The 15,409-nt window shown below is 45.6% G+C and overlaps 1 protein-coding gene across 2 annotated transcripts in view; it reads right to left on the reverse strand.

Moving 5' to 3' along the window:
- Positions 1-231: 231 nt before the first annotated feature.
- ZFP64 (ZFP64 zinc finger protein) overlaps positions 232-15,409 on the reverse strand; it is a 110,187-nt gene continuing 95,009 nt past the window's right edge. For both annotated transcript variants that reach the window (XM_074406665.1, XM_039479670.2), the window contains one exon: positions 232-13,900. In XM_074406665.1, coding sequence (XP_074262766.1) covers positions 13,191-13,900 — 710 coding nt within the window. In that variant the 3' untranslated portion in view covers positions 232-13,190. The remainder of the gene's footprint in view (positions 13,901-15,409) is intronic.

A 15,409-nucleotide genomic window follows, 5' to 3' on the forward strand; every position in this document is an offset into this window, starting at 1 on the left:
CGGATCACAAGGTCAAGAGATCGAGACCATCCTGGTCAACATGGTGAAACCCCGTCTCTATTAAAAATACAAAAAATTAGCTGGGCATGGTGGGGCGTGCCTGTAATCCCAGCTACTCAGGAGGCTGAGGCAGGAGAATTGCCTGAACCCAGGAGGCGGAGGTTGCGGTGAGCCGAGATCGCGCCATTGCACTCCAGCCTGGGTAACAAGAGTGAAACTTTGTCTCAAAAAAAAAAAAAAAAAAAAAAAAAGTCTAAAAACCACTAGCTCAAGGGTTCTACAAAATGTGGATTACTAGTGGGGAAATCTGGTCAAAATGTTTAAGAGATAGTTCTTTATTATTCCTCACAACTGCATGTGAATCTACAACAATCTCCATGTAGACTGAGATTCAAATAAAACTATTTACAAAAACAGGTGAAAGGACAGACTTAGCCCTTGGACTATGCTTTGCCGATCCCAGGATAAGACTATTGGTGCAAATTTTTACTTCCCTGGGATAGGATTATTTGTCTGCACTCTGGGTGACATAAATTTGCAGAGGTCTCCCACTGCACACAAAGTGTATTTCCCCACCCTCTGATGCTGGACTTACTCCAGGCAATGGAACATGTGTGGACATAAGGCAAACAGGGGCTTTACTGTTTTGTCAGTTTGCTCGCCCTCTTGCACTCCTGTGATCTGCCATGAGAAAAATCAGTCATTACTGACCCAGGGAGAATGTAGTGATCTAGGGAATAGAATTGATTTCAATCTAAAATCTAAAGGCATTCCCTGTTACCCAGAAGCCTAGAACAGAGCTGCCCTGCTCAGCCATGAGCCAGAAAAATAAGCACTTGCTGTAAGGCCCTGGGCTTTCAGGGGTGGTTTGTTATGCAGCATTATCTTAGCAATAGCTGACTAATATATCATCTAACATTCTTGGCCACCAAGCAATAGGATGTTGCTTTGCACAGTTGGGGTGACCTCTGTCAGGGTATGTTTTGTTCACTCTACTATAGTCTTCATTTTCCAGATGAAGGACTATGATTTGCAGCAAATAGTCATCGAATGAAATAAATGTGGAATTATTTTAACAGTCAACCACGTCCACTGGATATAAAAATGTAAGTTTTGGCCAGACACAGTGGCTCACGCCTGTAATCCCAATACTTTGGGAGACTGAGGTGGTTGGATCACTGGAGGTCAGGAGTTTGAGACCAGCCCGGCCAACATAGTTAAACCTTCCCTGTACAAAAAATACAAAAATTAGCTGGGTGTGGTGGCAGGTGCCTGTAATACCAGTTACTTGGGAGGCTGAGGCAGGAGGATCACTTGAACCTGGGAGGCAGAGGTGGCCGTGAGCCAAGATTGTGCCATTGTGCTCTAGCCTGGGCAACAAGAGCAAAACTCCATCTCAGGAAAAAAAAAAAAAAAAAAAAAAAAAAAAGCAGCACGTTTTATTGCTAGAGGAGGAAGAAAAAGATCTGGGGGATGTGTGTCTGTTTATCCAAGAACAATTCTTAAATCTTGAATGCTTTTAAAGAAAAGAAGAGCAGATCATTTGTCCATCCTCAGTGCACTGACCGTCCAACAGTGCAGGGCTCGGGGGCACCAGCTGCATGTACTTGGTATGTTACATGTATTAGCTACTGTATTCTCACAATAGTGCAAGTTCGGGAAAAGAAAATGGTACTGAGAACATTAAGTGGGAGTGGATCCACATCAACGTCTTCATTCTTGCCATCTTCACGTTGAGTGGGCTGAGGAAGAGGAGGAGAAAGGGTTGGTCTTGCTGTCTTAGGGTGGCAGAAGAGGAAGAAAATCCACACAGAACTGGACTCATAGTTTAAACCTGTGTTGTTCCTTTTTTGTTGTTGTTGTTGGGAGACAGGGTCTCATTGTGCTGCCCAGGCTAGGGTGCAACGGTGCAATCATAACTCACTACAGCCTCCAACTCCTGGCCTAAAGTGATCCTCCCACCTCAACCTCCCGAGTAGCTGGGACTGCCAGTGTATGCCACCCTGCCCAGCTCATTTGTAATTTTTTTGTAGAGATGGGGGTCTCACTCTGTTGCCCAGGCTGGTGTCAAACTCCAGGGCTCAAGTGATCCTCTTACCTTGAACCACCATGCCAGTGAACCATGCAGCCTTAATGAGACAGCCACAGGCAACGCGTTACGACAGATGGGAATGTAGCTCCAAGGTGACAGGCAGTGACCCTTGCGGGAGCCTTGGGCTGCACATCCTTCCCAGGTGGGGCACATGTGCTGATGGAAGTAGTAGAGAAGAAAAAGAGAGCAGAAGCCAGGTGTGGTGGCTCACGCCTGTAATCCCAGCACTTTGGGAGGCTGAGGTGGGCGGATCACTAGAGGTCAGGAGTTCAAGACCAGCCCGGCCAACACGATGAAACCCCATCTCCACCACAAATACAAAAACTAACCAGGCATGGTGGTGTGTGCCTGTAATCCCAGCTACTTGGGAGGCTGAGGCACGAGACTCTCTTGAACCTGGGAGGCGGAGGTTGCAGTGAGCCGAGATTGCAACACTGTACTCCGGCCTGGGCAATGGAGTGAGACACTAGCTCAAAAAAACCCCACAAACTTTTACAAATACACAAGACACTACTAACACTACTAACTGCTTTTTGGGAGCAAAAATAAGGGATAGTGACAGGAGATGTTTTCCTGTATGTCCCCAGGTACTGCTTGATTAAAAAAAAAAAAAGTACACATTATTTTAAAAGACAAAATGTTTTAAAGATGTAGTTTTTACAAATGGCTTTTGTGGCCAGGCCCAGTGGCTCACGTCTGCAAATCCCAGCACCCTGAGAGGCTGAGGTGGGCAGATCACTTGAAATTAGGAGTTTAAGACCAGCCTGGCCAACATGGTAAAACCCTGTCTCTACCGAAAATATAAAAATTAGCTGGGTATGGTGGTGCATGCCTGTAGTCTCAGCTACTTGGGAGGCTGAGGCAGGAGAATCACTTGAACCTGGGTGACAGAGTAAGACTCCATATAAAAATAAAATACAATACAATAAAAGTAAATAAATAAATGGCTTTCCTACTTAGGAAAGATGACGTGTTGAGTTTTGTAGTGGACTGAACATTTGACAAATGTAAATTTACTTCGTATCACTCATATTCTTGAGGAACACTGGTCTCTAAATATACCCACAGAGAGATGACAAAGGCCTTTGTATTTGAGCTTAATGTAAATCAATATTTGGGAGCAGCACATATCAGAAAAAAAATCACATTGAAACATTGTGTTCATGTCAAAACAATCTGAGAAATATGAGCAGTTTAATTCTGTTTATTGCAGCACTATTCACAATGCAAAGGTAAAATCAACCTACGTGTCCATCAATAGATGAATGGATAAAGAAAATGTGGTACATATAGAGAATGGAATACTATTCGGCCATAAAAAAGAATAAAATCCTGTTATTTGCAGCAAGATGGGTAGAACTGGAGGTCATTATATAAAGTGAAATAAGCCAGGCACAGAAAGACAACTATGCATGTTCTCACTCATATGTGGGAGCTAAAACAGTTGATCTCATGGAGAGTAAATTGATAGATACCAGAGGCTGGGAAGGGTGTATGGGTAATAGGGTGGTGGTGAACAGAGGTTGGTCGATGGATACAAACAAACAGAAGGAATAAATTTCAATGTTCAATAGCAGAGTAGGGTGACTATAGTTAACTACAATGTACTGTATATTTCATGGCCTTCTTTTTTTTTTTTTTTTTTTGAGATGGAGTTTTGCTCTTGTTGCCCAGGCTGGAGTGCAGTGACGTGATTTCAGCTTATTGCAACCTCTGCCTCCTAGGTTCAAGTGATTCTCCTGCCTCAGCCTCCCAAGTAGCTGGGGTTACAGGTGCATGCCACCATGCCCAGCTAATTTTTGCATTTTTCGTAGAGACGGGGGTTTCGCCATGTTGGCAAGGCTAGTCTTGAACTCCTGACCTTGTGATCCACCCGCCTCTGCCTCCCAAAGTGTTGGGATTACAGGCATGAGCCACTGTGTTCAGCCTGTATTGTATATTTCAAAGCAGCTAAAAGAGAGGACTTAAAATGCCCCCAACACATAAAAATGATAAATACTTGGCCAGGTGCAGTGACTCACATCTGTAATCCCAGCACTTTGGTAGGCCAAAGTGGGTGGATCACCTGAGGTCAGGAGTTCAAGATCAGCCTGGCCAAGATGGTGAAACCTCGTCTCTACTAAAAATACAAAATTAGCTGGGCGTGGTGGCACACACCTGTAATCCCAGCTACTTGGGAGGCTGAGGCAGGAGACTTGCTGGAACCCGGGAGGCAGAGGATGCGGTGAGCTGAGATCGTGCCACTGAACTCCAGCCTGGGAAACAGAGTAAGACTGTCTCAAAAAAAAGAAAGAAAGAAAGAAAAAGAACTGATACTCAAGGTGATGGACACCCCAGATACACTGACTAGAACATGGCACATTCATTCTATGCATGTAACAGAATATCACATGTACCCTATAGATAACTACAAATATTAACAAAAAAATTTTTTTAAAAAGAAAGTTTAAAATTCAATACCATATTTCATAAGCTGTCTGACCGGCTAGAGCAGGGGTTAGGAAATTAGGGCCTATGGGTCAACTCTAGCCAACAACCTGTTAGTTAAATTCAAATTGTTATTGAGATAATTGTAGATTCATGTGCAGTTGTTAAGAAGTAATACAGAACAATCGCTTGTATGCTTCACCCAGTTTCCCGAGTGGTAATCCACCTGTTTTAGGTAATCTACCAGCATGAGCTAAGAATGGTTTTTAGATTTTTTTTTTTTTTGGAAACATGGAAACAGGCTTTTTCTCTGTTGCCCAACCTGGTGTGCAGTGGAGCAGTTATGGCTCTGGGCTAGAGACTGGGCTAGGATTCATGAAGAAATGAGTATCTGGAATAAAAATTCTTTCAAAGATTAAAAATTCTAAATGACATCTGCATCATTGATTTTTTTAAACATTGATATAAAAACTGTTTTCTGGCAACCAGGGGCAGATGGGTGAGTGAAGTACAACTGATATTTGGTTTTTCTCAAAATCCAGAGTTGTCCATTCATTCATTCATTCATTCATGACAAGTTCTCTTGCCCAGGCTGTAGTGCAGTGGTGCAATCATACATCATAGAAGCCTCAATCTCCTGGGCTCAAGTGATCCTCCTGCGTCAGCTTCCCGTAGCTAGAACTACAGATGCATGCCACCATACCTAATTTTTAAAGTTTTTTGTAGGGATGGGGTCTCCTTATGTTGGCTAAGCATTAGCGGGAAATCAGTCTTTTGTGACCTTTCAAGAAATACGTTATCACACAGAGTGAGAAAGAGCACATGAGTGCAATGCCTTTAGAATTTAGGGATTGACAAGTGTACCTTTCCTTTCTGTATGTCTGTCACTCAAACTAACACATGAAGATTGAGCCATCTTAAGAGCAGTTTACGGGAAAAAGACTAATAGGTATTACAAAGAGCCCTGTTTGGAGAATCCTTCCCAAATTCAAGGGTTTTTATATATTTTATTTTTATTTTTTACAGAGACAAGGTCTCACTATGTTACCCGGGCTGGTCTCAAACTCCTGAGCTCAAGGGATCCTCCTGCCTCAGCTTCCCAAAGTGCTGGGATTACACACATGAGCCACTGTACCTGGCCGAAAGGTACACTGCAGGGTACTTCTTGATGTGGGGGTAGTAAGTATTCAAATGCTGGTTCTGCTGGGCGCAGTGGCTCAAGCCTGTAATCCCAGCACTTTGGGAGGCCGAGGCGGGTGGATCACAAGGTCAAGAGATCGAGACCATCCTGGTCAACATGGTGAAACCCCATCTCTACCAAAAATACAAAAAATTAGCTGGGCATGGTGGCATGTGCCTGTAATCCCAGCTACTCAGGAGGCTGAGGCAGGAGAATTGCCTGAACCCAGGAGGCGGAGGTTGCAGTGAGCCGAGATTGCGCCATTGCACTCCAGCCTGGGTAACAAGAGTGAAACTCCGTCTCAAAATAAAAAATAAAAATAAAAATAAAAATAAAATGCTGGTTCTACTTGTTCTGGGTAAGATGGAAGCAACTGCAAGTCAAAATTTTCCCAAGAAAACTGGATCCCAGAAAATCCTTTAATATCAGAGACTTTTTTTTTTTTTTTGGAGACAGAGTTGCTCTGTCACCCAGGTTGGAGTGCAGTGGTGTGATTTCAGCTCACTGCAACCTCTGCTTCCTTGGTTCAAGCGATTCTTGTGCATCAGCCTCCTGAGTAGCTGAGATTATAGGCACATGACACCATGCCTGGCTAATTTTTGTATTTTTAGGAGAAACAGGGTTTCACCACGTTGGCCAGGCTGGTCTCGAACTCCTGGTCTTAAATGATCTGCCTCAGCCTCCCGCTTCGGCCTCCCAAAGTGCTGGGATTACAGGTGTGAGCCACCGCGCCCGGCCTCATTTTATTCTTTTAAACAGATTCACGAATTTGACTAAACTGCCAAAGGGGTCCATGACTCAATGAACTGTGCCTCAAAGCAGGTCTCCTAAGCGGGGAAGCAGGGGGAATGGGGTCCCGAAAGAGGCTCCATGTCGGAGACCTGACACAGGGGTTCCAATCCTGACAAGCTGCTCGACCTCAGACAGACTTCTGTTTCTCATGCCTTCACTTTCATCTCTATTAAAATACAAGCGGGCTAGGTGCAGTGGCTCACACCTGTAATCAGCACTTTCGGAGGCCAAGGCAGGAGGATAGCTTGAGGCCAGGAGTTGAGACCAGCCTGGTCAACAAAGCAAGACTCCATCTCCACAAGAAAGAAGCATCTGCAGCAGCACGTGGAGAAGTCAACAAGATGCGATCCTGAGCGTCTCCTGAGCGTCTCCTGAGCGTCTCCTGAGCGTCTCCTGAGCGTCTCCTGAGCGTCTCCTGAGCGTCTCCTGAGCGTCTCCTGAGCGTCTCCTGAGCGTCTCCTGAGCGTCTCCTGAGCGTCTCCTGAGCGTCTCCTGAGCGTCTCCTGAGCTTCTCAAGCTCAGGTGGCCACTTAAACTCACGTAAATCCATGTTTGGTTACCAAAGTTCAGCATTTAAGCAAAATTTACAATTTTGTAACCTGCCTATGTTGGGGGAATGCAATGTTGGTCATTCCTACAATACTTGCCCCAGCACACAGGCAGCCCAGCGACATTTTTCCAACCTAATGATACATTTGAAATGTTTTCCCTTCCTACCATAGATCTCCCCAGTCTTGCAAAAAAGACCTTGTTCTAAGTGCCTCAACACTTAGCTGTCCCTGAGCTGCCCACCTCTGCCAGTGGGACGTACCCTAGACTAAGGTGAGAGATTAAGGAAGCTGGCTGGGCACAGGGGCTCATGCCTGTAATCCCAGCACTTTGGGAGGCCAAGGTGAGTGGATCACCTGAGGTCATGAGTTTGAGACCAGCCTGACCAACATGGAAAGACCCCGTTTCTACTTAAGATACAAAGTAAGCCGGGTATGGTGGTACATGCCTGTATTCCCAGCTACTTGGGAGGCTGAGGCAGGAGAATCACCTGAACCTGGGAGGTGGCGGTTGCAGCGAGCCGAGATTGCGCCATTGCACTCCAGCCTGGGCAACAAGAGCTAAACTCTGTCTCAAAAAAAAAAAAAAAAAAAAAAAAAAAAAAACCCCCAAAACAAAAAAAAAGATTAAGGAAGCCAGTGGAAGGCCCGGCATGGCAGCTCACACTTGTAATTCCAGCACTTTGGGAAGCTGAAGCAGGTGGATCACTTGAGGTCAGGAGTTCCTGAGTTTGGGAGTTTGAGACCAGCCTGGCCAACGTGGAGAAACCCTGTCTCTACTAAAAATACAAAATTAGCCAGGCATGATGGTACATGCCTGTAATCCCAGCTACTTGGGAGGCTGAGGCAGGAAAATCGCTTGAACCCGGGAGGCAGAGGTTGTGGTAAGCTGAGATCCTGCCCTTGCATTCCAGCTTGGGCGACAAGAGTGAAACTTCGCCTCAAAAAAAAAAAAAAAAAAAAAAAAAAAAGAGTAGAGGTGCCCTTGTACCTCCCCGCAGAGACAGATTTCAAATACCAAAGAGGCTCCCGGGGACTGCAGCAGGCACTGCAGTAGAGCCTTAGAATGCCTTGGAAGCCTGTCATGGTCCATCAACCACAAGGAGCAGGCAAAACCGTCCCCAAGAAGCCCTGATAAGATACAAGCTTGCCAATGGAACACCTCAGCGTCTTTAGGACCCATATCACGTGCCTCACGGAAAAAGCGATTAATACCTCCGACCTCCCTGAGCCTGGCTTCCTGTGCAGAGAGCAGAGGAGGCTCACGGGTCCAGCATCTCCCCTTCCAGGTTTTAACTGGCACAGCCCACTCCAGAGGAACCTGCTTCCCAGCGTCCTTTGCAGACCTATGGTGTGTGACTAGGTGGGGAGGTGAGCAGCAGCTTATGTGCGACTTTCCAGCAGTGTAAGGACATGACGTTCTCTCCTGGGTTGGAGCTTACGGTGTCACCTAGGACTATGTGTTGAAGATGGGGGGTGGGGAATGGGAAGATAGAAATGATCCCTGCTGATGGTAAGGCCACAGTACCCAGGTCTTGGTTATCCCTCTTCCTTCTACAAAAGGGACAAAGCAAGCGGGAGTCAGGGGGTGGGAGAGACAGAGAGAAGCCAACTTCTGTTAAGTCAGTAGATTGTAGCATTAGGCCAAATGCCCAGCACGGCCCATTTTACAGAAGAGCAGACAGACTCAGATGACATCCCTCTAGCTGAACAAGGCAGGGGTTTCCCATCTTCAACTGTGTTAGCTTATAACTAACAGGTGGCTTCTCAGAGTAGAAGGATGGTTGCCAGGAGCTGAAGAAATGGGGAGATGCTGATCAAAGGGCGCAATCTTTGTTATGACATGAACACATTTTGGGTTGTAAGGCACAGCATGAGCGGTGGCGGTGGCTCTGTTCATCTAGTAATTATAGACATTGAATATATGCTGGCTTTATTTGTCAGTTAAATATTTAAAAGAGGCAGCTTCTGGCTGGGTGCAGTGGCTCATGCCTGTAATCCCAGTAGTTTGGGAGGCTGAGGCGGGCAGATCACGAGGTCAGGAGTTCGAGACCAGCCTGGCCAACATAGTCAAATCCTGAATCTACTAAAAATACAAAAAATTAGCTGGGCGTGGTGGCGAGTGCATATAATTCTAGCTACTTGGTAGGCTGAGGCAGGAGAATCGCTTGAACCCAGGAGGCAGAGGTTTCAGTGAGCCAAGAGTGTGCCATTGCACTCCAGCCTGGGTAATGAGTGAAACTCCATCTCAAAAAAAAAAAAAAAAAAAAAAAAAAGAGACAGCTTTTTTAGGATGTTACCGTCCCACTCAAGATTTATTACTGGGTCACATTGTTCTGTTTTAGGAAGTTTCTTCCCCTTATCCTTCAGTTTCCGCATTTGAACAAGGGGCGGGGTGAGGTGTGGTGGGAGAGGCCATGGCCTCAGGCACACACTGAAGGTGATATCCCAAATCTCAACGGATCAAGGTAAATACCATAACTTTTTAAAAACCAATGAATGCAAAAGAAACCTACAATGAACAGAATGTCAGAACTGTAAATATGGGCTCCAATCCTGCTTACACAGCCCTGACTTGCCCTAACCCCAGGCCAACTTTCCACAAAACTACGAAAACAAAGCAGATGACCCGTGAGGTCGCCGTTTGCCAATGTGCAGTAAAATATTTTTTGGCGACTGAGTTCCCAGCACTCCCTTAAGTCTCCTATCCCAGGCGAGTGCCTCACCCTACCTCAGCTCTGGGCAGCACCTGGGAGAAAGAAACCGGCAGCCAGGTAAAGTCTTAGTGCAGTGCCTGGCTGAGTCATGATGGCAACTTGAATTCAGGCTCATCTGCTTTCTTGGAAGAGGTTAAATACAGGGACATGTAAGATATTCACGTTCTGTAGTGTCTAGAAGGCAGCAAGAAGCCTTAAGCAGGGGGGCAGGAGATTGCTTTGATTTCTGGACTCTTCAGTGAGGGTTTTACAAACCGATCTGAGTAAAGTTCAAAAGGATCCAGTCTTCCCCAATACCTAACTGGAAACTCACCTGTGGCATGAAGCCACACCTTCCTTAAAGTGGCCCCAAAGAATTTTTTAAAAGACGGAGTCACACTGTTACCTAGGCTGGACTTGAACTCCTGGGCTCAAAGAGTTCTTCCCGGCTCAGTCTCCCAAGTAGCTGGGACCACAGACACTCATTACTGATGCTGCCACAAGTTTGTTTCAACATTTCTCCCTTATCTTTTATCCAAGACCAATCACCCTGTTTGTTGCTTGTACGCAGGGTAACGTTGGCAAACTGGCCTTCCAAATCATGTCATTTTACAAGTAAAGTTTTACTGGCCCACAGCTAAACCTATTTCCTTCCCTATTCTCTGCAGCTGTATTACAGTGGACAAGTCGGAGCCGCTGTGCTGCAACAGCAGCGGCAACGGAGCTGATGACCAGTGGGACCAGCAAAGCTCAAAACATTTACTCTCTGGCCCTTTAATGAAAAAGTTTGTGGACCCCTGGAGCTCAGGTGAAAGCAAACTGTAAACATACTAAGTTTCCTTCTGGATCCAGAGGGCTCTGCAAATCAAGACTGGTGTAAGAATTGCCATTGTGCTCTGTGCCATGTCAGCTGTCTTTTTGAGAGTCTTGCTCTGTTGCCAAGCTGGAGTGCTGTGGCGCGATCTCGGTTCATTGCAATCTCTGGCTCCCTGGTTCAAGCGATTCTACTACCTCAGCCTCATGAGTAGCCGGGATTGCAGGCATGCGCCACCACGCCCAGCTCATTTTTGTATTTTTAGTAGAGACAGGGTTTCACCATGTTGGCCAGGATGGTCTCAATCTTCTGACCTCGTGATCTACCCGCTTCAGCCTCCCATAGTGCTGGGATTACAGGCGTGAGCCACTGTGTTCTGCCAGCGATCCCTTTTTATTAAGGCTGTTCCTCATTTTTATTCGGTGATTACCTGTACATTTTCAGTCTCATTCTAGCGGGTTTAGACAGGTCAGCCCCCACTTCTGAATGATTTAACCCCACCCACTGCCACCTTCTAATTTCCTAGAAACGGAAAGGTAAGACTACCCCTACCCTAGAAGTTTGCTGGTCCTAGACTTCCCTCTTAGCCCACTTTTCTGAATCTTGGAATTCTTACCAGTCTCTCAAAAATTGCTTTACATTTCCAAATTTTTTATAATACTCATTCAGCCTTATTTTCTTCAACTACATTCTTAGCTTTGTGCAAAGCCCATTTGTGTCTCTGCCAAAAAATTTGGTATCTTTTAATGTGTTTTACAAGTCACACTTGCCAGTTCAGAGCAAAATCCTCTGCAGGAGGGTTTGCTGTATTCCAAGACCGTGGGGCCAAATCTAGCCTGCCACCTGTTTTTGTAAAGTTTTATTGGAACACAGACAATTGTTTTTTCTTGCAATCTATGGTTGCTTTTGTGCCGAAACCACAGAGCTGAGTCGTTGCAAAAAGACGTTACGCCCCTGTGACATTGCCTGAAGTATTTCATATCGGGTTCACCCTTTTTTCTCACCTCTGTTCTATTGGCAGTCCGAGTTTGGTAGGTGATACCAGCTTGGATCTAAAACCCTTAAAGCCCACACAGCTGTTAACAACAACAACAAAAGCCTTCTAAACAGGCTGATGTCTTTCCTTTTTATCTGAAAAGCTATAACAAGAAGTACAAGGAACGTTTCTGTGATTTCAATCTATGGGTTCCCCCTTGAAAGGTCAACAACCTTCTAGAACAGCAACGCAGCTCAGACTCATGACCAACAGCAGAAAAGTAACAATAGCACCAGCACTCAGTAACCAAACACTTTTTGGATCAAAACCATTATCTCCAAAGAGACTAATTCTATCCTGGGTCTCTGCCATCATTTTAATCTTTTCTTCTTCCAATAGAGATTCAGCAGTACACCATCACCCACCTGATGTAAAACTTAACGGAGTCAGATTTGCCCAAACCACCACCATTAACAAAATAAACTAGGTTCCTCTATTTCACAAGGGAAATCGTCTCTTCTGCACAACCTGTAAAAATTTACATTCTTTTTTCCTAGTTTACCAAGAACAGTGGATCTACTTAATCTATTTCACTTCCAGAGATACTCAGCTTGATGAGGGCACATAAGAATTTATATTAAAAAACACAGCATTTGAAGGAAAGATGCCAGAAGTAGAAACCAAGCAACTTTGGGAAAGTTACGTATCCACTGAGATTTCATAACCTCCTACAGGGCCATCTATAAGAGGCTAGATTTTCAGTTGGTCAGGTCAGCAAACACTACACGCTTTCTGTGATGAAACAGATGCTGGTGTGAGGCTGCCCTACACATCCCATATCCCATCCCCAAGTCCAGGGCCCACTGGGGCTCCAGACTTTTCTCTCCAAATACAAGTAAACAGAGTTTTGAATTCCACAACAGATAATAAGCACAGGCTGGGCTAGTTAGCTTGCTATTTGGCGCCACCTCCAGGTCAAACTGCATTTCATTTTACTACAGTAGGAACTCGCAGAGAAATCCAGCGTGGGTTTATAATCAAGTTACTGAATGGGGTGGGGGTTGGGGATGGAGGCCCTGGCACCGTAACTGTCCACGGAGGACTGCAAAACTGAGTGTTCCTTACGTCATGCTAGCACGAGTCTGCCTTTTTATTGTAAGACAACAGGTAAAAGAAACCACACAAACATGTAAGGCAAACACTCTTAGAACGATCACCCAGGTTATGAAATAGGTTTTCCAGCAACCCCGGACCCTTCATATATAACTTCCTCACCTTAACCCTTCCTACTCTAGAGATGAGCTTCAGTTTTTCTATATCATCTAACTAGTTTAATAATTCTACCGGAGATGGATCAGTTTTGGAATCCATGATGTAGAAGCTATCCCCATTGGATACAGCAGGGCTCAGCAGACCCCACGTTTGAATGACCAAGTCGACTTGCTCAATAATCCTTGGAGGAAGAGATAAAGGCGACAAGTGTCTCCAAAGCACTGCTTCGCTTTCATCCCTGCTGGCCCAGCCGTCGCCTCTGGAGGCCGGTGATGTGGGAGCAGCCAGCCCTGGAAGTGGTGCCCAGAGCCTGCGTCACTGGCCTCGCCTTTAGAGCGCTGGGCAACAGCACCGGTCAGAAGTCCTGACAGCTGATGATCCTCTTCGGCTGAGCTAGAGGTCTTGGCTGGGCGCTAGGGGGTCCTCGAGCTGCCCCACAGAGACCAGGGTGCTGAGCTGCCCCGAGGCACCGCTTTCGGGTGGGAAGGTGACCAAGTCTGAGTTCTTGTTCTCACTCTGATCACTATGCTGCTTCTTGTGGCATCTCAGAGAGTCATCCCTGACGAAGGAGGCGCCACAGGTCTCACAGCGAAAGGCCCTCTGCGTCAGGATCTTGGCCATGTGCTGGGAGCTGCTCTCTCTGGGCACTTCCTTGCCCAGAGGGGCCCAGTTCTCCGTCTTGGCCTCGTCCCTGTGCACCTTGTCGATGTGCTTGGCCAGGCTGCTGGGCCGCTTCGTGTCGAAGCTGCAGAAGTCACACTTGAAGGGGCGGTCCTTACAGTGGACTCTGCTGTGCACGCGCAGGGCGGCCGCGCTGGAGCAGGAGTAGCTGCACTCGGGACACTTCTCTGGGTGGTCGGCCTGGTGCAGCCGGCTGTGCTCCAGGAGGTCAGCCCGGTCCCGGCCCTGGAAGGCACAGTGCAGACACTTGAAGGTGTGCTTGATGCGGATGTGCGATTTGAGGTTCGCCTTCATGGTGCAGCGGACGTCACAGAACTCGCACTTGAAAGGCTTCTCCCCCGAGTGCACGATCATGTGCCTTTTCAAGTCCGAGCTGATTTTGAACTTGGCGCTACAGAGCCAGCACTGGAAGGGGGTATCCCCTAGCAATGGAAGGTGTGTTTCCATTAGAACAGGCAGGCAAAACAGACCCTCCCACCCCAACCTGCCTCAGCACACTTGGCTGCAATGAGATGGTTGGGTTTTGTGAACTCAAGTACCCACAACCTCCTAATGACAACTCTTATTGTGCATATTAATGCAATCCTCACAGCAATCCTGAGTGGGTACTATTACCCCCATTTTACAGATGAGGCAACTGAGGCTCAGAGAGGTCAAGTTACTTGACTCAGGTCAAACAGCAGGGATTTGGAACCCAGGAACTATGGCACTCAAGTCCATACTCTTGAAGACTCTTCAGCTGCAAATCTAAACTCCCATTTAACTTGACATCCCAGAACTGAATGTGGAAGAGATGAGATTTAAATTACAAACTGCTTCAAATCAAGCTAAGACCTGTGAACATGCTGAATATAGTGTTTAATCTATATGACATCAGTTATTCAGCTTGTATAAAGTTTCTTACTTTTATAACTACAGGCTGAATTTTACTTATAATATTAATGCATAGTTACGGCAGCAGGGAATAATGAAGAGCCATGGTCTCTTCTCTAATTTAGAGTCCCATTTCCTGGAGACATTGCTAAGGGTTTTTAGTCGTTTTGGAGGTTGCTGCTTTAAACGTCAGTTGACTGCAAGCAAAGATAAGCATCATATCCTACATACCCTCATCCTTTCCCCAAACTCTTCCTGCTCCTACACACCCATCCTTACTCCAACCTCTTCCTGCCTTCTGGTGGTTGTGACTTTTACACTTTTAAGCTGAGTAGTAGCCTCACATCTTATTCCATCAGCTTGTGAGAATTTTTGAGGAATCACTCCTCTTCTCCACACTTAACTCCTCATGTTAGAAGTAGCATTCTTTCAGTAAAAAAAAAAAAAAAAAAAAAAAAAAATCCATTCTGTCTGGTGAATTCTCATACTTTAATCATTTTCAGATTTCAAGTTCAGAAGCCAACTATAAATAATTAATTGTGACTGGGAATGTGATATTCAGAGCCAAAGACTGCACCAGGATTACAACCACTTCCTTATAAGTCTGCTGTCACACTTGGGCCAGTGGATGGAGTAACTACCCATCAATATCATTTTCTTTTCATGCAGGCTGCTCATTTTGGGGCATATTTTAGCTTGCTTCTTGATTAGACTATTTCTTGAAAAAAGGAATCTCAATTTCAGATGTCATCCACTTTCATAATTTTGTAACTTTCACAAGGAGTGTTTAAAATGGATTTTTAGAATTTCTGATTTAGTTTCTCTTGATCTTCTATACAAGTATCACCCTGGTATTTCTCTTTGCTGCAATCCCAGTTAGCCATATCAGATATTCACATATCAGATATCTCATACCAGATGTTTTCTCCCTTTCTTTGCTAGAATTTATCTTCTAGTAACTTCCACTAGCATGGTGGCTGGGAGTAAAGTCTTGAGTCCTGGTACATCATTCTATTTTGCTCTCATACTTGAGATAGTTTGGCTGGGTATAGAATTCT

This window comes from Saimiri boliviensis, chromosome 9 (genome assembly GCF_048565385.1).
Source record: "Saimiri boliviensis isolate mSaiBol1 chromosome 9, mSaiBol1.pri, whole genome shotgun sequence".
Classification (NCBI taxonomy): domain Eukaryota; kingdom Metazoa; phylum Chordata; class Mammalia; order Primates; family Cebidae; genus Saimiri; species Saimiri boliviensis.